At 49.1% G+C, this 25,465-nt stretch overlaps 1 protein-coding gene across 2 annotated transcripts in view; it reads right to left on the bottom strand.

Moving 5' to 3' along the window:
- The window catches only part of LOC144173836 (sushi, von Willebrand factor type A, EGF and pentraxin domain-containing protein 1-like), a 170,645-nt gene extending 151,980 nt beyond the window's left edge, over positions 1 to 18,665 (bottom strand). For both annotated transcript variants that reach the window (XM_077702105.1, XM_077702106.1), the window contains exons 1-2: positions 18,507 to 18,665; positions 1,716 to 1,935 (exon numbers count right to left, since the gene is read on the bottom strand). In XM_077702105.1, coding sequence (XP_077558231.1) covers positions 1,716 to 1,935; positions 18,507 to 18,578 — 292 coding nt within the window. In that variant the 5' untranslated portion in view covers positions 18,579 to 18,665. The remainder of the gene's footprint in view (positions 1 to 1,715; positions 1,936 to 18,506) is intronic.
- Between the last annotated feature and the right edge of the window lie 6,800 nt (positions 18,666 to 25,465).

Below are 25,465 nucleotides of genomic sequence, written 5' to 3'. Positions count from 1 at the left end.
AAAAAGCACAGAAAGTTGGTGGCGTGCAGATGTCGACGAAAGGCGATAGTCGACCGGCCCCATGCGAAGTAAACGCATCCTTTCTCTTTCCCTCTCACCCCTCATGTTGTTCCTCTCCCGTCTCGTCCCTCACAAGGTAACACGCTACAGGTTCACTCAAATCAATTTAAGTTTACCGTGTTCCACTGCTCCAGGTAGCGAGCCTCTATGCCAGCGCTGCGGTACGGCGGAGGCGCGCCTGAATCGAGCCACCCTACTCCCAGATTTATAGAACCACATTGCCCTACTCCACGAGTGTCCCAAGCGGAACGTGGAACCTATTTATTAGAGCCTTTCGTTACTGTTGCCGTTTGATTTCTTAAAATGCTGCCAGGAGCTGTAGTGGCGCGGGCAACAGTAGGCAACGAGGGAATTTTTTTTTTCTGCAGTGGATGTAGTGTTTCATTTGCTGTCGCAAAAACCAAGCATCGTGAATTTTTTAATAAAGGAATACTACAAATATCACTTATGTATTGATTTGCTCCCTCATATTTGCGTAATGTCTTGTTCTTGTTCAACAATGTTGACAAGTATGAGCACTGCATGCCATCGCACTTGGGCGTTTAGATTTGGCTGTGGGTATATAAGACTTCGCTCACACCTCGGCCATAGGACGGCTTCAGCCGCCCCCTCCCCCCTCACCTGGCCCAGTTAAGGGGTCCTCTCTGAGAGAGTTACCGACTTTTAAAGACCATAGTCTTTCTTGGGCTACTTAAACGAAGAAGTTTTGGTCTGTCTGTGACTCTATTTAGCCACCCGGCCAAAGTGAAACAGGAACTGCGCAATAGTCTTATAGACCCACAGCCAAATCTAAGCGTCTAAGCCCGGTGTTAATGTTCATACTTGTCGCCATTGTTGAGCAAGAACAAGACATTACGCAAATATAAGGCAACAAATCAGTACATGTGTGATATTTGCCGTGTTCCTTTATTAAAAAATTCACGACGCCCGGTTTTTGTGATAGTAAATAAAATACTACATCAACGCCAGAAACTGCCGCCTGCTGTTGTCAGCGCTACCTCCTGGCGGCATTTAAGGAATCAAACGGAAATAGCAACGAAAAGTTCCACTAGGTGGGATCCACGTTCCGTTTGGAATCTCGTGGAGTAGGGCAACGTGGTTCTATAAACGTTGTAGTAGGGTGCCCCTCAATTCACGCGCGTCTCCGCCGTACGGCAGCGCTGGCCTCGAGGCACCCGGCCTGGAGCAATGGAACGCGGTAAATTTAAATTGACTCGAGCAAACCTCTGGCGGGTTGTCTTGGGCGGAACGAGACGGGATAGGAACAGCGTGAGAGGCGAGCGGGAAAGAGGCGTTTACTTGGCAGGGGCACCAGCCGAGTATTGTCTTTCGTCGGCATTTGCAAGGATATGCGGCCATTTTCTCCTACTTTCTTTCCTCTTCTAATAACCGCAAACAACAACACTTTGGCCGGCTGGCTGAATCGAGTCACAGACAGACAAACAGACCGGCCAAAATTTCTGCGTTTAATTCAAGTTGCCAAAAAAGGACGACTATCGTCTTTAAAAAAAGAGGGTGATACAAAAGCTCGGAAAAGGAACTAAAAAATAACCGAAAACAAAAATATGGAAGACGCGAATGAAGAGAGACAAAGAAAGAAACAGGGAAAAACACGGGAGGAAGGAAACGGGGACTAGAAAACAAGGTCGTCTCACTGGTGTCGTCGCTGAACGAGATGACAGCGACGCGGGAGGCGTTCGGTGCCACCTCGAAGAAGTTGAGGAAGCTGCGAACGAAGCCCAGTTGGCGCTCGAAGCCCGCCTTCCCCACACTGCCCGACCGGTCGAGCAAGAAGACGAGCTCCGTCTCCGCAGGCTTCAAGCGACTCCACGGGAAGGCGGACAGGTAGACGTGGCCGCCACCCGAGCTCGTTCCCTGTGGTGGTGGTGGTGGGGGGAAGAGCCTTGCCTCAAAGGCCACACATCTGACACAACCGAGCCTGTTCTCGAGCCGCCGGCCGCAGCACTGCCTTAGGAACGCGCGTGAAATTACGAAATCTTAAATGACAGAAAAGGAGCGCAGAAAAAATGCGTGCGTTGAGGTTACACTCTAAGAAAAAAGGGTAAAAAAGGGAGGAAATCTAGGGTTTTTTCCCCCGTACCAGCGAGATTCTCCCTTTAGCTAATTACACGTAACGCCCTCTGTACGGCCTCTACGAAACACCGAAACGGGGGAGAAAATATTCTCCCCTGTCTTCTGCAATCTGCTGTCGGCGCCGACGCCGAAAACGAAACCGTTCATCATTGCACTGTGGCTTTCGCCGATCGGGCGCATACGACGACTATGAGCAACACCTCCCCTGCGGTGTGCTGCTTGCTTGTTTTCTCGCTGTCTTTCTTTTTTATCATTACCATGTGCCCGCCACGCTAACGCACGGCTCGCCAGCCGTGTGTTTGAAGCACATTCTGTGGGCACCGCTGCATTCTTGCTGTGGGCGACTCGCCCGCGCCCTGTTCAACGTTACCACTGCATTTGTGGACGTTTTATACTGACGGCCAAGGGTAACAGAGGTCAGCGATGATTGCAAACTGCCCCTTTTTTCGTCAACGAGCACGGACCGCAGCATATTGACGCATCAGTTACCAACAACAAAAGGCCCCCCTTCGGTAACATCTTGGCTCATGGAGGAAAGAATACTCAGGAGAGGCCCCTAGCACCCCAATGCATTGCGAAAAGTGTGGAGGAAGTCGCGTGAATTTTCTTGAGCCCATAGACAATGTTGCTTACTTGTTTACAACTGCGGTGGCCAAATTTGGGCAAATAGAACGGACAAATTTTTAAGGCGCTTGGTATGTGGCTGACACTTGCAAACCAGCGCAGTCGCTACGACAAACGTTTTTAAATTAGGCCAGTTTGAAAACTCTGCCGCCGGAGGCGTCTGCGTTCGCCATCCCGCCAGCCTGTTGCTATGACGATGACAAACGCTACTTTGCCAGGCTTACGAGCTGAAAATCGTCCTTCTATCTCAAAAACGAAGGCCGTTTTTCGATTGAAACTTTGGGTGAGGGTTATAATGGGCAAATTGAAGGCGAAATCAACAGCTTAGAAGATGACATCGCACCGAGGAATTAGCGACGAAGCTGTTTTCACTTTGAAGCGGGAGGGCAGGGCGACGCCATGTTAGTCATATCAAACCGGAGATAGCAAAGGATGATGGGATAGAGTGCTGGGCTCCGTGGGCTCAAGTCATGGCGGGACTCGGCTTCACAAATGTGACGTCAGGGCCTCTCCCCATGCATGCCTCTCCCAACCTTTTCTTTCCTCCATGTTTTGGCTGAATGGTTGCCAGACCAGTGGTGCACTGTACGCTAAAAGAGCGAAGGCGAGGCAATGAGTGTGATTACCCAAACATACCTGCCGTACTGTTTCGTGAAACGTTTTTCCTTCTTTGAACTATTTTACTGCTTCTTACAAAACTTCAAATTAATAAAAGTTTGCAATTGCACGGGTTACATTTGATGAAATAACAAAACCCACCTAAGGCTTAAGCACTGCCGTGGGTTGTCGAAACAAGCAACGATCTCACTGTGCCTACCTGCATTCTCGGCGATCAGGGTTATAAATACTTTTTCGCCGTTTCAATGTTTAGTTGTGGCTTGTGATCATGCGGACATGTGAAAAGTGTGCTATATGTTGTGGTGTATACGTGTATTATGTTTGCGATGTTGTGTATTGTGCGTTGGCAGAGCCTTTAACGAAGTGTATGTCGCTGTGTTGTGCTATGTTTCTTCCCAATATGTGCCCGCCCACATGGTGCCTCCGTGATTTTGGCTATAAATATACGTTATCCATAAAGGAAACCAAGGAAACGCCTTGATGTAAGTGCCCACTGATGGTGATGCTTAGTCGCTGCCCCTCCTGCCCACCCCTGCTTTTTTCTTTTGCGTCATCTATCGGTCATTTTACAACGTTTACGATTGCTTTACTTCGAGCACGCTAGAGGGCGAGCATTGTCGAGGATGCGACAGCGACGGATACGTTTTTCGTGTTGCCTGCATTGCCTTTGCGCTGAGATTTACGATTGCAGACGATCCTCGTTTTGATGCATCGGTTGTAGCAAGGTAAGACGACTAACAACAACTGGTTGTTCTCAAACGGCCGCATTGGATGCTTGTGATCTCGTGCGAGGTGAACGGCGGGGTTACGAGCCTTTCGGAAATAAAGGCGGCATTTTGAAAGCAATCTGTATGACTTTTACTGTGTTTACGGCGGCGCGTTCGCTCTGATCGCGTAGGCGGGGCGCGCAGCGAGACGAATGCAAGTCGCGCATATACGACTGGCGACATCGCTTGCAAACCGCAGTTCTGGTGCTCGGTAGGTAATTTCTTGGTTATTTTAGCGCATTTTAAGCGCGCACAACCAGAGTAACCTACGTATTTGTACTTCCTCGATCCTCAAACCGATCAGCTCGCTAGGCCTTTCTCGCATGACAAGCCTTGCTTGGGTGGCGCTGCCAGGGCAGGAACACTCCTCCATTAGCTCACGAAAGGGGGAAAACTTCCTCCACTCCTAGGGGTAGAAACGCGCTCCTCCCTCTTAAAGGGAAAATCTTTCTACCTCTTAGGGAGAAATATATGATACATTCCAGTTTTACCCTTAAGGGAGAAACTACCACACCCTTTTCTCTTAGAGCGTAGACGGAACGAAATTATTTTCAACGACTTCGCTGCGCTCGTTCCGAGGTAGACTCAAAACACAGTCCACCGATTGTCGAATTTGCACTCTGCTAACTGAAGGACGGATGCTGTTGTGGTTGCAACCACGCCGGTTCCTGAATACCGACGAGAGAAAAAAATTCGGTGTTTATTTAATTTGGAAGGAATCCGTAAGAGCATGAAATAGGAGACAAAAACTACAGGTGACGGGTCTCCTCAAGCGCATGCACGCGCGCATGCGCGCCACGCAGAGTGTCCCGCTCTTCTCCCTCTTCCTCTTCGCCCTCGCCGTAGCTTCTCGCTCGCCATCATTGAGCTCGGAGTCAAAATCAATTGACAACCATTTCTTTGTCCCATTAACAGCGGCTGACAACATTCTGAAGCTGGGGTAGTTGTGTAAGTTTCATTTCATTTGATTTGATTTCGTTTAAACCTCGGCCGACAAGTCAGGGTTTGAGTGGCGTGATGATTGTAGCTAAGGTTTACCTTCCTCGCGTGGACCCCCGCTGTGTTGTTATTTGTGCTTGTGTGCCGCGAATTCAATTATCTTCCAAGCAAACTCCTTATAAGTTTGGGCCAAGCTTTTCTGAAAAGTGGCTTTAATATTGTGAGTTATTTACTGAAGATTTACATGTTGTGCATGGGAGTGCCATAGCTTCACTCGCACATTCTTCGTAGCCGGTGCGTGTGAGTGTGGGTTGTTTCCGGCACTGATTTTGTTAAACACGTCTGTTTGAGTTGCCTTTGTGTTCGATGGAAGCTTTGAATAATTTTTATATTATCGAAGGTAAATAATTAACAGGACTCCGGTTGAGGTAAGTTAAAAAAAAAGTGAGGTCATCAGCCGGCCTCCGCTCGTTCCCAACTAATGTCCGTGTTTATGAAGCCTAAAAATTAATCGTTGCACCTTCGTAATCGACCAGGGGGCTCAATTTCTAAAAACAAAACCACGAGCCAAGCGGGGCAACCTTCACTTGCGTTGACGGGGGCCGGAGTGGCCTACCTTGGCCACCCGTAATTGTGACACCGTTTTGCTCGGAATGTTTCATTTATCCCGAGCGGGCAGTTTGTTTGGTGGTTTCGCTAATAGTAGCAGCAATTGGTTACCACACATATATCTCGATCCTCTTTGAAATAGTGACTAACGGCTTCCAAAGGACTTGCAAGCCGAAATGTTCCATGTGTCCTGGAATACCAAAAATACATCAACCCTTGGGACCATTGGGGAGGCTTTTCTTTCCCCTGGCATTGGTGGCTGCTTGTCAGCATGGATTCACTATATACGTAAGTGGCGTCAAACCTACAGTAAAATTCAAAAGTCCACCAGGCATGACTGCCTCGTTTAGGGAGTGTTTAATATGGTCCAGAGTCAAACGTTGGCAGGAATCTGAATGTGCATGCTTAGTCTGGAGCTCTTTAGCCATTCGGCGGGCCACCATCTTTTACTGCAGCAGATACTCGCCGCCAGTATTCTTTACCGCGACGCATGGGCGTGGCTGCCGTAGACGAAAACACGTCATTCACCGATGCTCGCTTTTACCGAGGAGTTTCTCTCCCCGCATTTACTAGAAAGAGCCCGCGAGCATCGGCGGTGGCTGGCACGTCTTAGTGGGGAACGGGCACTATTATATAATTAGAAGGTCATTTAAATGCTGACTTGTGGTCGGAAAGGAACTTCTGAGAATACGCAAGCCATGCTTTACCGAGTGCGTCGACGCCGATTGCACGAACAACGCTTGACGTTTGCCGACCGCCTGCCGCTGCGGTGTAAAGCGCTCACCCTCGCACGTGTTCCGCAATCGAAACTGCCAATCTCTTGCGACGCGTCTCATTTGCGTCGGCGTTGATTGACAAGTCAGCTCAGTCTGGTCTTGCGGAAAGCCGTGAAATACGAAGGCAACTCCTGTGCAAAGGCGGCATAAGGAACTGCATGACGCTCTGTCCCGTATCCTCGGATCCTAGTCAGAGTTTGAGTACCCAATTACAGCCCACGTCTTTCTCCGGGTATTTCATTACTTTGATACCAACGCACTTCGCGAGACGCGTCCTGGCAGCGTAGTAGCACGAAAGGGATAGAAACTGTCGTATGTTCTAAGACGTGTAATATTTTATTGGTAGTTTGTGGCATCCTCTTAGTATATGGTGATGACATGTGTCATCTTACCAAGAAGATAATTTGTCTGTGTTTTACTACTCTTAATTTCAGTACCGCTGTTAACTGCAGGCTCAAATAAAATTTTGTTAGTGACAAGTGGTAGCTGTTTTAGGCAACCCTTTTCAATCATTTGGCGAAAGGCGTGCTAGCGCATTATGTGTCGGAAAGCTTAACTTGTCGTTGTTAAGAGCCCTGCTCGTCCTCTCTATCGTACCTTCCTCGCCTTACTGTAATCCTATTTTGCTCTTCTTTCCTGTTATGCACATATGCTCACTTCTTTTTTATCACGCTGCTTATTAACGTGTGTAAAGCCAAAAAAATATTTGAAACTGTATTTCGATTTTTCATTTAGAGACCATGGTACACGTGAACGACTGGTATTTAAGGATATTTGGAATGAGCAAGGGCAACTATGCGCCACAAACGGCAACAGCAGCAACAACATGCCTCGTTGATATGCACGTGATGCAGCCATTCCAAAGTTATGTGATGTCTTCAAGTTCCTGGAACTGGTAGTCTTTCAGCGAGGGCACAGCCATCCAGAGCGTTAAAAACTCGTTATAAACTTGTGTAATGTTATAACCACACGCGAAACTACAAGAGCTGGCGGGACGAGTGTAAGAGAAGCTGGCGGGACTGACTGGTTGGGTGACTCACTCACTCACTCACTCACTCACTCACTCACTCACTCACTCACTCACTCACTCACTCACTCACTCACTCACTCACTCACTCACTCACTCACTCACTCACTCACTCACTGTAGTGTGGAAAACACAGGCTTTTAAGCTGGTTATGAACGTATAATAATCAAAATCAAAGCCCCACAACAGCTGGTAATCTGTTGGAGCACCTTATACAGAGAAATCAAGTTCCAGCTGAAATACGAAGGCGGAAAAGCGAAGTATGGAGGACCGGAGAAAAAGGTAGCCGGACAAAAGTAAGACTAGCGGCCGACACGTTCTTGTGCCGCTAATGTTGGGCCAACTTGCTCAATTCTTCAACCGAAGCATCCGATTTGTTAGCAATAGGGGGGCAGTATGTTTGAGGGATTCCAAGCTGACAATTTTAGGTAGCTCACCCAGAGCTAACAAAAATATTGCTTCACTGCTAATGTATCCACTTGTTCACAATAGACGTTGACCCTCCGCTACAACTTGTTTGCGGTGTTGCTGCCAGTTGCGAAATCTCTACGCTCACCTGGCAGCTTACGGAAGCAACTTGTGTAGCTGCTGCACGCTTAGCACTCAATTTCTATCGCTCCAACCGCGTTCTGCGACGTCCTGCCGTGATGCGGAAGTTCGGTCTTGCTGCCTCGTTACCTGACGCGTCGCGTCACTAAAGTTTCATTTTTCGCAAGGCGTTGCGTTAAGGGGGCGCAATGGAAGAGCTCAGGTCCGTAATGGCGTTGCCACGATAAAGTTTCGTTTTCTGTGAGTGATCGTCCGTCACACTGAGAGACCTTCTGGAACCGTTTCAGGATTTATTTCGCCGAAGGTGCTGTCGGGAACCAAGAAACTGCAGCGAATGGCTCCGAATTGGGGGTCCCGGGTTTACGGCGGCGATTGTCAATGTTTTATAGTGGGGGATACGTTTTCTGGCGTTTCTCTGTCTGCGTGTGGGCGTCGCCTTTTGCTCGTCACTGGTACGCGCATGACGCACGCCAGGTGCAGCACAGAAATTTTGGGCCTGTTTCAAGGCCTACGAGGCGTAAGAAAAATTAGCTTCAAGTCTTGTAGATGTCAGCGTTACTAAAAATGCGTGCCCTTCCACTCTGTGAAGAAGCATGACCTGCGAAGCGTGGCGCAGTCCACGGAGCGCACGAAACAAAACAGGCTTTAGTGTAATTCTCGATTGAGCACTCTTTCCAGCCAATTAGCGGAATGAAACTTCGAAGAACCCCAGCGTTATTCTCTGACAAACACGAAGCTGTCTGCTTGACTGCAGTGTCGTAGGGATCTTACGGTTTCTGTAACACAGCGACCCAATCCGCTAGACCACTGAGATTGCACCAGGCAAGTCGTATTGGATCACTTGGCTTCCCCGTTCAAACCACCCGCCAACACAACAGGCAGCCCAAAAGTAAAGGCGTGAAAGCTATAGCTGTGATTGAACGCCCCGTTTCCAACCAGTGCTCGCGTAATCCCGCAACAGGTGATGTGCGCTTGCTTAGAAGTGAAAGAAACCGTCGAAAATGCTTTGAAAGCCCTTTAAGCTGAACAAGTAATAATGGCACACGTCAGCGTTCCAAGCGGGAAAGTTGCCCTTCAATCGGGAGGAATGAACTGCTACTTGACGAGCTGGAACGTGAGGCAGCAACGGTGGCGTCAGTGTTTGCCGTTGCTTTCGCGCCTATTCCCGCTGATCGGGCCAACGCTCCTTCAATTCCCGTTCTTTCCCCAAGCGAACGACATGCGCCAGTCCCACTATGAGTTAAAACGTGCAAGGCCTCGAGCTCATTCTAGCGGGCCAACATGTGATCCTCCGTTCCCACCACCCTCGTAGGCATGTTACTGTCTGCGTAACACGCCAACCGAGACCCAAACCGCTCGACTACGGAGGACAGCTGACAGGGTGCATCGAGCCATGAGACTTCCACTAGCACAAGGGTCCAGTCATCGGCAGCGGCATGAAGCCCAGCTGTGGAACCTGACGTTCAGGAACGTTGGACGAGCTCTAATGCGCATGCGCCAACTAGAAATAAAAAAACAAAGAAAGCGATTTTTTTTGCCGGATGTGACATAATGGTTTGAAAAAAGATAACAGCTGTGGTTTGGTTTCTTCGCTGCGCTGCTTGTCGTCTTTTCTCTACGGTTGCAGCCGTGACTATGGGCTTTGTACATAGGTGTTTGGCTTGCGATTGTGATGAGGGCACTCCCGAAGAACTTGTGGAGATTACTTATGGTAGTGCACAACGTATGATTGGAACACCGCGTGTATGCGGCCGCCTAAATTGCGCGTAGTACGTTGCTACGGTGACCACGGCGTTCTACATAAGTTCTGCCACCTCGGTTTGCGAGAGTGATTAGTGCGCTGCCTACGAACTTCTGCGCTGCGCATTATACGAGCGCCGTGATGAGGCGGCTTGGCATTTCGTCGCCTACGTGCGAGTGCGCACATGCCTTCGACTTGAAACCGTGCTGATATCGTGGCCAACTGCAAACGATCGTTCGCACGAAACCCATGCATGTCCCAAACCCCGTGGTCGTCGACACAGAAATAACAAGACAAGACTATTGCGACCTACAAAGGTGAATCCTGCGCGTCGCTTTGGTTCGTGGAACCTTGTGTCCTCCGCTCACTGCGTGCTGTCATACCCTCCTGAACATTTCATTCAGGAGGCCATGGCCCTGCATATTCTTGTTAAATTATTGAAGACGGCTTTTGGCGCGCAGAAACGAGAAGTTTTCAGTTATAGACGCTATTTTCGTTGGTCTCCAGAGCGTTGCTTTGCTGGCGAGCTGCTAATGTGCTCTTCTCTGTGCGCAGAATTCACCTCGCCGTGCAGATGTATGCCCCTTGCAAGTCAAAACACACACCAAAAGACTCTCTCCCCTGGCTTTACTGTCTACTGTGTAATCCGTACCTATATAGACCTTGTTACATGACGTTCAGCTCCCATTCGGGTGACGGCGGACGTTGTTCCTACGACGCTTTTAAATTGGCGAAACGTTGGTTCGACGCTCGCACTATGTCGCCCAACGCCACATCTGTTCGTTATTCCCGCAGCTTCTCACCATGGGTTTTGTGCACCTAAGACAGGACGCTTCCGAAGGAGATATTTTCTGTACGTCCTCGTACAAAAATACAGTTGTGAACCCCATATAGTTTTATGTATACCCAGTGGCCACTGTTCACGGCGAATTGACGTGTAAATTGGATGTAATTTGTTTGATGTGTGAAAATATCAAAGAGCGAGGTTAAATAATTTACTTCTTTTTTGTTGTAGCAAACACCAAATTGTTTTTTTTTTCTGTGTACGTGGACCTGGTTGCTATGAACTTGCCAATTTCGCTGCTCATTGTTGCAGATACGTATGCTGACCATGTGAAGGGAGGATAAATTTTGGGTTCAATTTGCATGAACATTCTGGCTGCCCTTGCACACCAGCACAAAATATTTGGCCGAAGTTCAAACGCTGCGATATTGACGTAGTCTGTGTAGGGGTATTCACTTGCTGAAGTTTGTTTTTAATGCTTGTCTTTAAATTTGCGTGTTTTTTTTTTGTTTTACAACCTAATGCATTACGAGCGTTGCCAGTTCTGTTTTGTCACTGACCCGCAGTGATGTGAAAAGTCATGGTGCAAAAAGAGAAAGCATGTTGTGGCAGTAGCCCACATGCTTGGCATTTTGCGCATTACTACACAACCGCTGCTGCTCCGCGAGTGTATACCTACCTTCTGAGCACTAATCTGCAGTCCTGTCCTTCAATGTCAGTGTCTTTTCAACGTGATCATTTTTGAAGCCAACAGAAGTCGTGCCGCAAAATTACTGCCCTTCCATACCTACATGGCATCTCACATCATATCAAGAAAACTCTGGAGCATGAATGGCGTTTATTCGTGAATGGTGTTTATTCGTACGTGAATGGTAATTATTCAGTGCACCAGATAAGCCCGTTGCTTTGTACCGCATATTAAATGGCTGTGGGCCCAGGCTTCCTCTGCGCACAGAAGAGTACGCCACTACATTCCTAGAGTATAAAACAAACATATTTTATAAAATTGTATTGACGTTCGGGTGAATGTACTATCATGATACATTGAAATAAGAACAACGGAGCATGTGGTTTTCAGTACATCCTACGCATCCTGGTGATGAGCTGTTTATGCAAAGTAGGAATAATTTACGAGAGTTAGTGTCCAACCTTGGTATGGAGAGAGAGAGAGATAATAAACATGTTTTATTGGGGATTCATTAATGCAGGATAGTGAGAGCACCAGCTCTCTGTGGGGCGTCCGCTATAGTCCTGGGTGCCCTGGTTCCTGCTGGCTACTCGGGCCCTCTTTATCAGCATGTGCTGGGTTGAGAAGTCCGGGCTGGACAGCCAATCCACCCACTGCTCGTAGGTGGGATGAGGATTGGGTGTGAGGATTGTTGGCATTCTCAGACAAGACTGACAGGATGCCTGGCTGGGGGCGAACATTGCAGATGCTGCAATAATGGGTGGGGTACATATGGTGGATGAGGGTTGGGTGGGGGTAGGAGTTGGTCTAGAGCCGGCAAAGTGTGGTCACTTGGGCTCGGGAAAGGTGGGGTTGGGGTGGAGAGAACTGTTGATGCTCATGTTAAAATTGTGAGAGGATGTCCGCAAAGCTATTGAGTGGGTGGGGGTCTTCTCCTGATCTAGACTTCCTTCGGAGATGGCCCAGAGCGTGTGTATTCGGGCAGCGGCAGGCGCTGCCTCATTGCTGTCGATGGACGTGTGTCCAGTGGTCCAAACTATCAGGTGTGGAGAAACTGCGCATTGGTCTTAAAGGGGCCATGCAGAGAAAACACAAGTCTGGTTCACTCAAAAGATTGCCTCGTTAAGTTCATACTGACACCACTCTTGACGTAAACTTGCTCAAATAAGCTATGTAATTATGGGAAAAGGGAATGGCCACGCGACTCACTAGCTCATTTCCCGCACTAGAACCTATGACGTACTATGCATAGCTGTGCGATTGTCTGACACTAGCAAAAGCAAACACAAGTTAGGCAGAGGTTGCAGTACGAGCTCTTTTCGCCTGAATGTAATGCATACTCATTTAATAGCGAGAAGAAAGGTGGGGTAAACATTGGAAGTTACAAAAGTACACGTAAACATAGAAGTACCGACGCGCACTACTGTTTGTACTGGATGCACTATGCCTGGTATAGCTGCATAGCAGTCTGGCGCTTTGGGATTGTCTCACACGACACATCCCAATTGGCGTATGCGACATTGATTTCCTTGACCCTGTTTGTTGAACGTACTCAATGTTTCACGAAACGATCACTACGTACACCGTAACAAAAACAACCCGAGTGGAAATACGGTTAGCAGCAAAGCAAAGGCAGACAGCATCCCTGCGCAGATTGGTGGAGCCATCCAGGAGAACTAACAGTAAAAAAGGCGTCCCACAGTATGCTGCAGAGTAAACAGTGCACAACCATTCACTTGAAGACATGACTTCGTTACATCATCGCAGACGTCACGGAACACACAATCGATTTGGCTGGACAATCAAAATTTTAGCTCAAATTATAATTAGTCTCTCAGTGAATAAAGCATCGTCTGCTGCCGGCCAAGCGTCGGGGCACTATCAAGTACGAAATATTTAGAATTAAACATGTGTTTTTCGCGCATGGCCCCTTCATGAATTTTAAAGAGGAAGGGTGATATGTGGCTGAGTTCGTAGTTGCGGCGTGCGACTTGCAAGTCCGTGATGCCGGTGCCGTATTCGCAGCTTGGTGTGGCTGCTAGGGCGATGGCAACTTCTTCAGCCGCGTTTGTAGATGTGGTGCATATTGTGGCGGTTGTGAGTTGGGTTCCCTGGTGGTCCATCGCCATGACTGCGGGGGGCGGGTTTGCAGGTATAGCGTGCGGCGTTCGTGTAGCGCGTCGTAGGGTTTCCTACTGCTTCAAGATTACTAACCGCTTTAACCGATACTTTGCGACGTGCTTTGTTGTAATGGGATGCGTAATTCGCGGTATGGGAGCTGCACGATTTTGTTGACGGATGTGGAGGGGGACACGTTGTAGCTGTTCTTGGGGCGGTACAGGATATCCGAGGCATGAAGGGTGTCTCGTCTCGTAGGTGGTTGAGGCGGGTGGTTTGGGAGTGATGGTAAGCTTCGTGCAGTTCATCTAAAGTATTGTGTACTCCCAGTTGGACCAAATTACACGTGGGTGTTAGAGGGCACCGTTTGGTGTGTGAACATATTTATTTCTCCCACCACCATTTGTTGCCCATTTGTGCTTCTGTTATCAGCATTCGACGTGTGCCACTTGCTCCTACACAGCGAGAAAGTTCGATAGCCTCAGCGGGACCCTGCACCAAATGCGGCTGTAGGCCAAATTAACATTCTGGGAAAATGCTATTTCCATAACAACGTTGGACACAAATTCTTGGAACTTGTTCCTACCGTGGCTACACAGTCCGTCACCATGATGCACAGCATGTACTGAATGTCGCGTGCTTTGTTGTTCGCATTTCAATGTATCTTGATGGCACATTGAACAGACAAGGGACTTCCCCTACAGGCGGTGGTGGGAGCATTCTGCATTGCTGACGACTGGAACAGATACCAATTTTGTGCTCCACTCCAAGTCTCAGTGCACACCAGGCGGCTGCATGCCAGAATTTGATATGACGAGAGTGCTTAAGTTGTATAGCACAAAACAAGAACGAGGAATCTTTGAGGCCTATGTGATACAGATGGGAGACAGACGCATTATAGATTGCTGAATGATTAGTGTGAAGTGTGCAGCTGCTGTGATTGCTTTGTGCACGTGGTGTTAAGCCAGTGTCATGGGAGGCTTTTGTGTGCTTTGTAATCACTCTTTTGTGATTATGAAACTTCTGTGATTAGGAAAATGAAGCTTCGATGATGGCGTGCCTCTTTCCTGTCTCTATCCTTTCCTTGAGTCATGCTTAACATTTAACCAAACTCTGAACCATGAAGTGACAGCTAGCCTGCATAGCTACGTTCATTCAGTTCACTGTTTTGATGCATATTTAAGCACAAAACCCTGGGACATCTGCCATTAATGACTCGTAAGGAACCCTTGGTGCCTGCCACACTCACCACTACGACCTCTACAACCTTACAAAAACCTGGATGCAAGCGTAGTCACGACAGATCCCGCCATCACCACCACTGACTCCCAGCAAGCATGTCGCCTCTATCAAAACGGATGCATCACACTTCAAATACACTACGACGCATACAAAAGCTAGCGATCATTTACATCATCTGGACATCACGTCTTGCTAAGCTAAAAGACAATAAGGTGGCACGCACTGCTGCCCACAGATTTACTACCCAGGGATTCCTAGAAAGCAGAAAATACCCACCAGATTCCCTCACAAACCTCTTAAGTCCAAAGCCGTTCTACAGATGCCTTCAAATACACACGTACTACAACATAACACAACGTATTACCCACCACATGCCCCTACGAATGCCCATCCCGTAAATGAAGGCAGGAAATAATACAGGGGAGTATGGGTGGTTAACCATCCAATGAACTCCATCCAACGCTTACCAGTGATTTTAAACAAACGCGTGAAACTTCAATAATGAACACCTTACGGCATTTTTAAGTTTCAATAATGACATTATTTCTATAAATTTATTACACACGTATACTGAAGTGACCAGGCAGTATATTTGAAGGTTTGTGAACATTCGCAACTTCGAATACTTCGCGAATAGTTTTTGATATTCTATTTGCAGCACTATTTCAAATACTTGAATTTATAAATAGTACAGCAACAAATGTTTGCTCTGACGCAAAACTTACAAACTTCCAAGCTTCACTGCATGGTAAGACCTTACTTGTTGGTTTTTCCGTAAGACACAGAAGGCGTGCCAAAAGCCTGATATAAAAGCCTTGCACCAAAGAAGTGTTCGCTAACTGGGGGGTATGTTAGAGAGCAAAATTTATAACATACAAATAGGTTTCCTGCGAATTTTATGGCACGAGCGAGAAATCAAGCGCCATCGTAGGCTTGTTGGTAACATCTTACCAACAACTAGCATGCCCAGCCTCTTTTCAATGATGCCTGTCATATTAAATATACTTTAATATACTTACTGTATTCACAGTATTTTGAGGAGCCCGCATTTCTCCGTGTCAATGTATGCAAAATTCTTGTTTCAATGCTTTGCACGTCTCTATTTTTTATTTTGTCTGTTACATTAAATTTTTTGCATACCAAGCACTAGTACCTGAATGAAGATGTGTCTAGTTGTGATTGCCAAGGCTGTCTTCTTTATGTATTTATGTTTTTGCACTCTATAAACATGAAAACAAAGATAAACTGGTTTGAAAATATTCAATTCGCAGCCGGTTGTTACTACTCATATTTTATTTTATTTTATTCAATTCGCAAAAATATTTTATTCAATTCACAGCCAAGTTTAACGTCTTGTATTCAATTCACACGCCACTAAAATACATACAAAAGGCAAGTTGTCCTTGTACCGACATAAAACACTTAGCCGCCATTGCCACCACTGCTGGAGAGAAAACTGACGAGCAAAACCTCATCCCTGACTTATTTCAGTTGTAAGTTATAGTGGGACTTTTGTGCTGTTTAACAAGCAATAACGTATTTGCTGTTAGATTGCTGCACACAAGTCCTCAGTCATGCTAAACTCAGAAGAAATGGACTTGAAAGCATTGCACATCATAAGATCTGTTGGTAAAAGAATCATATAAAGTACAATATTGTTCTGTGGCGTGTAACAGGACACACCAAGGACATATTGGGGGAACTGTTCATCATCTGTCGAATGCATGCCACGATACCAGCTTGAACGTGCCCCCAGAAGAGATAATAATTCTAAAACGGTAACTTGAGAGGACCCACATAAAGATAGATGCTTGGAACCAGAGCTACGCGCAACTAGTTACCATTTTCTCGTTCACTGCTTGAGGCTTGGATGTGTACCGTTAAGGCTTGGTTCGTACAGCTGGTAACAGCAGCAATAAAAACACCCCCTTTGTCCTGTGCGCAGCCCTCCCTCCAACCAGGCTGCATGTCCTGAAGAAGTGATTCGCAAACACATCGATCAATCGTGGCAGTTACTACACCTTCGCGACGGTGAACATTACGTGCCTGCCTCACTACTGCGAAAACACAATTATACCTTACGGCGTACAGGTTAACGCCGTTATACTGGGACAAAAACACAGCAGCGTTGTCTACGTGGCAGTGGGCTGCGAAATCAGTTATCGCGCAGAATCGTTCGCAGTGGCTAGCTTGGTTGGTCATGCGCTCTCCTACTGTCCTCGTGACCGCCGTTGCTGCCTCTCGCCACTGCACGTAGGTGACGAATGCCAAGTGGCCTCAACACGGCGCTCGTATAATACGCAGAGCAGAAGTTCGTCGGGAGCGCACTAATCACTCTCGCAAACCGAGGCGGCAGAACTTATGTAGAACGCCCGTGGTCAATGTCGTAGCACACTACGCGCAATTTAGGCGGCCACACACGCGCGGTTTTCTAATCATACTTTGCGCACTACCATCAGTAATCTCCAGAAGTTCTTTGGGAGTGCCTTCATTACGATCGAAAGCGAAACCCCTATGCACAAAGCCCGTAGTCACCGCTGCAACCGTAGAGAAAAGACGACAAGCAGCGCAGCGAATAAACCAGACCACAGCTTCCATCTTTTCCAACCAATGACGTCACATCCGGCAGAAAATGGTCGCTGTCTTTGTTATTCGATATCTAGTTGGCGCATGCGTAGGGGGGCTTGTCCACCGCTGCTGAACGTCGGGTAGCTGTGGATGCACCCTCGTATACGCTCCTAACTCCTACGCCCCCATCACCGGCTACCGGTGATGGGGGCATGCTTGGGCAGAGATGCACTGGGGGAAATGTCACCCGGAAAGCAGTTCGAGCTCTATAAGAATTACGGGCACACACCGGCGTTGGCACCGGGCAAGTTTCTATACAACCGCGAGGAATTCGCACGCACTCGGCGACGTGGAACTTCAGGCGGCAAAGGCAGCGGCAGCTTTCGGTCGTTTCCGTTGATTCTCCGCTGTCATCTGATAACGGCGCTACCGCCGCTGTCAGCCGATTGTGCAACTTGTGAAAGAGGCGTTAGCAAGGGGTCAGCGGTGGCGAGGAGGAGCCCAGGAGCGGCGCCTTCACCGGAATGAAAACTGCAAGGGTTAGACCTCACTGCTTCGCAGTGAAACACTGGCGATTCCGAAAATACGCGTTGTTGCAGCTTCGAACCCGTTCCTCCGCGAACCTAGCACGCGTCAGATTTGCCTGCATGGGATGGAGCAAGGATGTCAAGGCCAATAATTACTCTGGCGGGCTATATGAATAACTGGATTGCATCGTCAACCGCAACACGCACTTTGACGTACAGTGATTCTGAAGCTGCTCTGCACATCGTTAGCCTCAACATTAAGGTCACCTAACGTTAAGGCTTAACCCATGCCTAATAACATGCCCGCTCAGGTGGATCGGCAAGTCACGATGGCAGAAGCCGTCGGAAGCTCACGGCCGATTCAGCAAGTCCAACTTGGATGCGGCGTCAGCATACCTACCTATGGGCATGCTTTCGGTACTCAAAGATAAGTGATGCACACGCATGCTCACATCATAATAGAAAGCCTAACGTTCCTTCTCATCGCAAAATATTTTATCATCGGTGTATTACGAGTGTTATTCGGAAACCCGTCAAAGACTCCTGAATCCCCGTCGGATTGCGCCTTAGTGATGCACCGCATGGGGAAGGAATGTCTCGGTAAACGAACCACTCAGCGGCACCGCAGTGGTGAAAAATATCTGCATGCACATTCTCCGACACTCGACAGCATAGCAAAAAAACGCTCTTAATCGGTTTCTGGAATACGACAGGCGTTCGTTTTCTCAAGTGGCTGCCGAAGGAGTGTGTTTGCGCTGAGATAAAGAACACCGACCTGTGTCCACGTAGGGTGAGTCCCGAGGATTAGTAAGCCCGCCAGGACGGCGACGGCGGCTAACGTCGTCATCGTCCGGCGATTCGGAGCACTTCAGCCCGCTGCCACGCGCGTTGACCAAGCTCTCGCGACAGAGCCGATTTTGGCCGCCGCGTTACGACGGCTGCGGCTACTTCGTTCCCCCCTCGGGCCTTATCACCATCTCGGGACTTCTGTAATGGGACACCAGACCGCGATGGCCTCAGGGGTTGCAATACGGCGCGGAGGAGCTAATCAGTGCACGCCACAACGACGCAGCTCCGCGGGCATAACGGCAGACATTTCGCGTAAACCGCAAATATCTGAAGGGTGAGTGTAGAATTCACCCTTGGACTGTCGAACCCCCCCCCCCAATTTCCACAGATCGATTACCCGTGGTCGATGAACGGCCCTTTTCAACGCGAGGCTTTGTTTTTGTGCAGCCTTCGTGACTGCCCTTGCAGTCTCGATGCGAAGGAGCACGTTTCATTACAATAATTATGAACGCTGCTTTTTGCGGCCTAAAGAGACATCTGCAGGGCCTTGTGCGAAGAGGGAGTAAGCATTTAGACGCTTTTAAGCACTTGACAGCAAGGAGTTGTTTGCGGAATTTCCCTACACAGTCCCGGATGATTCCAGCGCGATGGCCGAGGGCATAAGTTGCCAATACTTAAAGTTACGACCGCGCAAGGGGCAACGAAGTAGTCGTTGGCTCCCTCCACGTTATTGCTGTTCTGTTCGAAGGAAATTAAAACAAAATAAAAGCACAGCCACGCACTGGCAGCGCGTCAGATTGATCCGGACATTCCCACTGATTACCTGCCCAGACAACCCGTGCCAGGAACGTTCGCGCACATTACTGCTAACTGAAGAATAAAAGGACTATCAAATTCATTTGAGTGTCCAATTCACAATTATATTTTTTCGCTGCACTCCACACATATTGTCTGAAAACATTTGCAATTTGGTAGGAGCAAGTGGATATATAGTGTTCTTTGAAATAAAAGCATCGTATTTGTCGCCTCATTGGTTCTCTGATTTGCTTAGGTCATTCTGACGTACTTGTGATTATATGACACACCGCAGTCGGTAGAGGTCGTCAGGAACTCTCAAGCAGTACTTTTCGCCTGCAGGTACAACCCCAGCCTTGCGTTGAAACGTAAACGATTGATTGATTGATTGATTGATTGATTGATTGATTGATTGATTGTGTCAGAGTGGCCGGTTTTAGTAAGGACTTGTCTTGGAAAGAGATTAAACTGTTTAATGACAGGAAAACTGATTACATTGCGTTATATGATCGGGGAAATAGCACTGAGAACGTCCGTCGCGATGCGCGGCGGTGGGGCGACTCGCTGCGCACGAAGTTCAGTTTACCCTGGCAAGCGAGAGTCCGAAATCCGAACCACACGCACACAGCACGTATAAACGCGGGCGCCGCTCGGGGCCGCGTGATGGTACGTATAAACACTTGCGGCGTCTCGGGGAGGCGTTGGCGGCGTAAGCTGTGGCGGTGTCGTATACGCTGCAGGGCCGTTTTAAGACCCCAAACCATCCACCGCCGGCGGCGGCGGCGTCCGCAGTGCTCCTCTATATTTAAAAAAGAAACAGCATCCGGCGCCAGGTTTCGATCCGAGGACTTTGCGGGCCGCAGCCCGACGCTCTACCGAATAAGCCACGGACGCGACGCTGATATCAGTGTCAGTAACGCGCCTTATATCTTTAACGCATTCAAACTACGTCGTCAGCGGCGTGCGTTGGCGACTCAGCGGCGTTATAGCGGCTTGATAACTGCGTGGTGTACACGTGATACTACAAACCCGATGGAAGAGATGGAAGAGAAGGCGGCGAGGCGGTGGGCTGCGGGGGCCGAGCGCAAGCGCCGCAAGCGGGCCGACAACCGTGCATTCGCACTTTCACATTCTCCCCCTCGGGGAAATGCGGGGGAATTTTTTCTCCGCTTTCCGTTCGTACTTCTTTTTTCTTTCGTTCATCGGCCCCCAGCGAATTCTTCGTAGCCCCTGACACGACCTCCCTTTAGAAGGATCTGTCCCCAGGTCCTTCACCGAGTTGGCGCCCGATGGAGCTATCCGCGAGCTCTGTGGGGTAATTGATGCGCTCGTAATATGGACGCAACTGTTCCACGGTGACAGTTTTATCACTTGGGCCTCCGAGGTTTCCGATTCTCTTGATGCGTACCAGGTTTTCGCCAGCAAGGTCCGTGATTTCGTAGGGACCGTCATATCGTGGGTCGAGTGTCCACTTTCGGGCTCCAATAGAACACAAAACCTTGTCTCCTACGTTGAAATTCGGAGGATCCCTTCTCGCGTCGTATCGTCTCGTAGAGTATGCTTGGCTCTTCTGTAGGTTTTCTTTAGCTTCTTTGCGTGCCATCGCAAGCTCGTGAAGCCGTACCGAGTATTCAATGTCATTTCTGACGGAGCCAATGTTCAGCTCACCGGGTAGTCTCGGCTGGTGTCCGTGCATAAGACAGAATGCGCTGTACCCTGACTGCTGTGTCTTTGCAACGTTGATGGCAAACACTGCGTCTGCAAGCAAACGATCCCAGTCGCGCGTCTCATTGAGCAGCTTTCTGAGAACTTGCTTTAATGTTGCCACCATTCTTTCGACGAGACCGTTGGCCTGAGGCCAGTAAGGTGGCGTGTTGACGTGTTCGATGCCGAGTCGTTTGTGAAGTGAAGCGGTCTTCTTGTTCACAAATCCTCTGGCTTGGTCGGTGATTATTACCTCTGGGACGCCGAAACGTGGAATCCATCTGTTGAGTAGATAATCTATGTAGTATGTCGATGCCGTACTTGGCACTGCTATTGCATCCATATAGCGTGTCGCGTGATCGATGCATACCAAGACGTAACCCTCGTCTTCGCTGTCATTAATTGGACCCAGGTGATCCAAGGAGATAACAGTGTTGGGGTCGTTCGGAATTTCTCTTGGGTGGAGGCAGCCTTGATTTCGTTTTGTTATTGCGTTTATAGTCTGGCAGGTATGACAGGACTGAACGTATGTCTTGACATCCTTTGACATGGAAGGCCACCAATATTTGCGTTCGATGAGGTCCTTCGTTTTCGTTGCGCCGAGATGTCCGTTACTGTCGTGGAAAATCTTCATGACAGTGTCGCGCAGAGCTCCCGGTACAATAATTTTCTTCGATGAACGCCCCTTGTTGACAATTTCTTTGGTCAGAATGCCGTCGTCCATTTTGAAAGCGCTGTCTTGTCTCCGGCTGTCCTCCGTGAACCTGCGGCAGTCCGCGTCCAAAGCTTGAAATTTCCGCAGCGTCTCGTGATTACCAGTGATGACGGATTGAAGTACGTAGCCTCTCGCACCCTCCGTTTCGGGAATGTCTCCTGACATTCTTTCCGTTTCTGTCTGGCGTGATAAGGCATCTGCGGCGGTGTTGAGTCGGCCTGGGCGATGCAACACGTCGAACGTGTAGTCGGCCAAGTCGAGCATCCAGCGAGCAAATCGTCGATTGATTGCTCCCTTCTTCATGAGGTACGTTAGGCTGAAGTTGTCCGTGAAGACGGTGAACCGTGGTCCTCCTCGTAGATACAAAGCGAATTTCTCTGTTAGAGCCCAGTGCAGCGCCATGCATTCCAGTAGGTTGGAATGAAGCTTAGAGTCGTGTTCGTTGAGTGCTTTGCTTGCATATTCGATCACTCGTTCCTTTCCGTCTTGGAGCTGAGTCAGTACGGCTCCCAGTCCTGTTTGGCAGGCGTCGACGTGGACTCGTGTCTGACATTCGGGACGAAACGTTGACGAAATTGGGGGACTCTTCAGCGTGCTTTTGAGGTTGTCAACGATGCTTTCGTGTTCTGAAGTCCACTGAAATTCAGCCTGTTCCGAAACCAGATTCCGCAGAGGTCGTGTGATTTTCGAGAAGTTCGGAATGAATTTGCGATAGTGGTTCTCAAATTGCAAGAAGGAGTATAGCTTCTTAGCGTTGACGTGCGGCTCAAACTTATCAATGGCTGCGATGCGTGAACCGTCTGGAATTTGGCCTTCCAGTGAGATCTCGTAGCCAAGAAAGCTGATGCTGCTGCGTATGGACTGGCATTTACGGATGTCCATCTTGAGTCCATTGATCTTGATTCGAGCTAAAGCTTCTTCTAGAAGTTCCAAAGCTTCTTCAATCGTGCGTGCGCCTTGACCAACATCGTCCATGTAGGTCGCCGTACGTGGTAGACCGTCGAATGTGTGGCGCATTATTTTCTGCATTGTTTGAGGCGCTTTGCAGAAACCGAACGCCATCCTGAGATATTCGTACTTCCCATCTGGGGTGACAAATGCTGTTTTGTGCACGTCGTCCTCCTTCACTCGAACTGTCAAGAAGGCAGCCTTTACATCCATGACCGTGAAGTACTGCGCTTTGTCCGCTGTGATATCAAAGATGACGTCTTCCATCACAGGCATCGGATACGTTGGGTTTATGGTCTTCTCGTTTAGCTTTCTGTAGTCGTGCACCATGCGTCGAGGTGTGGTCGGGTGATTCGGTTGGTCAACCACAATCGTCGGTGCGGCATACTCGCTTTCGCTTGGACGAACGATGTCTTTCTTTAAGTATTCGTTGACTTGCTCTTTCATAAAGTTACGAACCGCTGGAGAGCATCTGTAGGGTCGTGAAGCAACCGGTATGTTGTCTCGTAGTTCGATAGAGTGCTCGATGTGTGGACAAAGTCCAATCGGGCTTGTTTTGCTCGCGAAAACCGAAGAGTTTTTCAGGAGCAACGCTCTCAACTGATCACGTTCTTCGTTTGTCGCGTCTGTGGTCATCGAGGAAACGGCAGTTTCGATACCTTCACGGGTGACTGGGTCGGTTTCGATTTCTAGGCCCTCGATGTGTACGAAGTCCGTTCTTTCGTTTTCGCGGTGACGGCAGAACGAGACTATGAGTGTCTCTCCAATTTAATCCGGTTTCGATGAACTGGTTGGATCTTGGACTGCGAAAGTTGGGCACTGTTTGTCCTCTTTCGTTACGTTAACGAGCGTGACGTCATTCGTTGGATGAAACGTGACTTCAACGTTGGCGTTTCGTCTCCAGTCTGAACCAAGAATGACGTCCAATGGCTTACCACAACGTTCGACAGTGTTGTGCGTGTGTTGCCTACCGTGATGTCAATAGTTGCTGAAAGCTTGGGCTGGATGGTCCTGTCCAATATTCCGATGCGGTCTTGCGATTTCCAGTGGGTGACGGGTGTATCTGGAGGCAATGCTTCAGCAGAGATTAGTGACACGTTGGCACCACTGTCGATGCAAACTTTCACTGGTGAGGAGTTGTTCAAAAGTCCGTTTACGATCGGCAGTGTTCCACCAGTTGATTGCAAAAGCAATTCGCTTGTCGGCTGGAACTGTGGCGTCTATCGTCGGGCGCTGGTTGCGATCGACGCCTTTCTTCGGCTCGCAGTGTGGCGCTCGTTTTCGGTTTTGGGCACTGGCGGGATAGATGACCAGGCTCGTTGCAATTGTAACGGGGTCTTCCGGTTGGTGCCCTGAATGACGAGAAACTGTTCGTTCCCGAACCCACACGTTCTGACTTTCTTTGGTTCGTTGGATTTGGTGTTTTGTCGTCAGTTTGGTCGCGTTCCGTTGATCGGCGGCAGTCTAGCATGGTTGCTCTGTCGATGAGGTCGATGACCGAAGTGCAGCATTGCGCTGCCAACGGGTTGGCGCATTTGTCGTCCGTGATGCCAGCGAGAATGAGTGAAATTCATTCTTCCGTTGCGAGGTTGTACGGTGCTTTCTCAAGCATGGCATTCTTCGCGTAAACGTACTCGGTTATTGTTAAGTTCGGGCTCCGCATGTAATTAATGAAGGCCGCCGGTGGCCCATGTATTGGCGTCGCCTCCGCTGGTAGCTACTTTCCCGTGTCCCTTTCATGTAGCCGCGCGGACGCCAAGTTCGGAGCCGCGGAGAGCTGTTGTGCCCGTCCTTTTGTGTGTCAAAGGATGGGGGCGATTAGCCTGAGTGCCTCTGTCGCGTCGAGGGTGGCAGGGTCATTCGGCATAACAAGCTGACGGGCGGCCAGATGATCGTATCTCTTAGTGTTGAAAGCGCGCGCGGTGTAAGTTTGGAAAATCTTCGACTCCGGCGGCGGGCGATCTTCGTCGACGGGTCGTTCGCCTCGACGATGGTCGCCTCGGCTGGCAGCGTCTCTCCCCGTGGTCTGTTCAGGTGGCCGGCGGCGCCCCTTTAGTCTGGGAGGGAATTAGCAATCCTCATTGTCACGCCGCGCGTGCAGACGCCCCACGTCGTGGGAGGCGTCGCGCGAAGGGAGGTCAGCCGCGCGGGGACCGCTCCGGGCCCTCGGCTTGGCTGTTGTTTGTGCAGATGCCGCCCGCTAAACGTTATGGATGGTTCACTTTAGGCCGCAGATGGCCTGTATTTCCTGGCCGGGTGCAACAGCGTGCGTAGGAAACGCACTATGAGTGTGTAAGAGAGAGTGTTAGGTCACGTGACCGCAGGTGGGGACATGTGTGTGATTGGCTGGTTCCTGTGGCCAATCAATGGTTTCTATTAATTGTTTAAAGGGTTTTTCTCTCTTTCTTGTACGCCCCCTTTTTGGAGGCGGGGTTTTTGTTATCAAAACCGGAGTGTTGGGTTTTCTCGGAGGTCGGTCGAGAGGGGATCTAGTTCAGGATAGATCTCGGCCGAACAGGCTGCTGCTGTCAGAGTGACAATGTAGCCGTCACTCTGACGTGATGTAAACTTGGAGTAGTAATGTAAATAATGTAAATAAACCTAATATCCAGCAAGGAAGGCAGTCCTCATCCCTCACCCGCTCCAAGCATCGGTCGTCGGTCATCGGAGCGAGTCGAGATCGTCCTCTCGGCTCGCGCATCAAAAGAACATCCCTATTTCGTCTCCATCAGTTCGCCAAGAAGATGGAGAGGCGAAATTTAACTGTTATGGTTTCGTTTTCA

Source organism: Haemaphysalis longicornis, unplaced genomic scaffold (genome assembly GCF_048455015.1).
Source record: "Haemaphysalis longicornis isolate Haplotype H1 unplaced genomic scaffold, Haemaphysalis longicornis Haplotype H1 scaffold_3, whole genome shotgun sequence".
Lineage (NCBI taxonomy): Eukaryota > Metazoa > Arthropoda > Arachnida > Ixodida > Ixodidae > Haemaphysalis > Haemaphysalis longicornis.
Note: the sequence above shows the minus strand (reverse complement) of the source record. Positions and strands in the feature narration are given on the sequence as shown.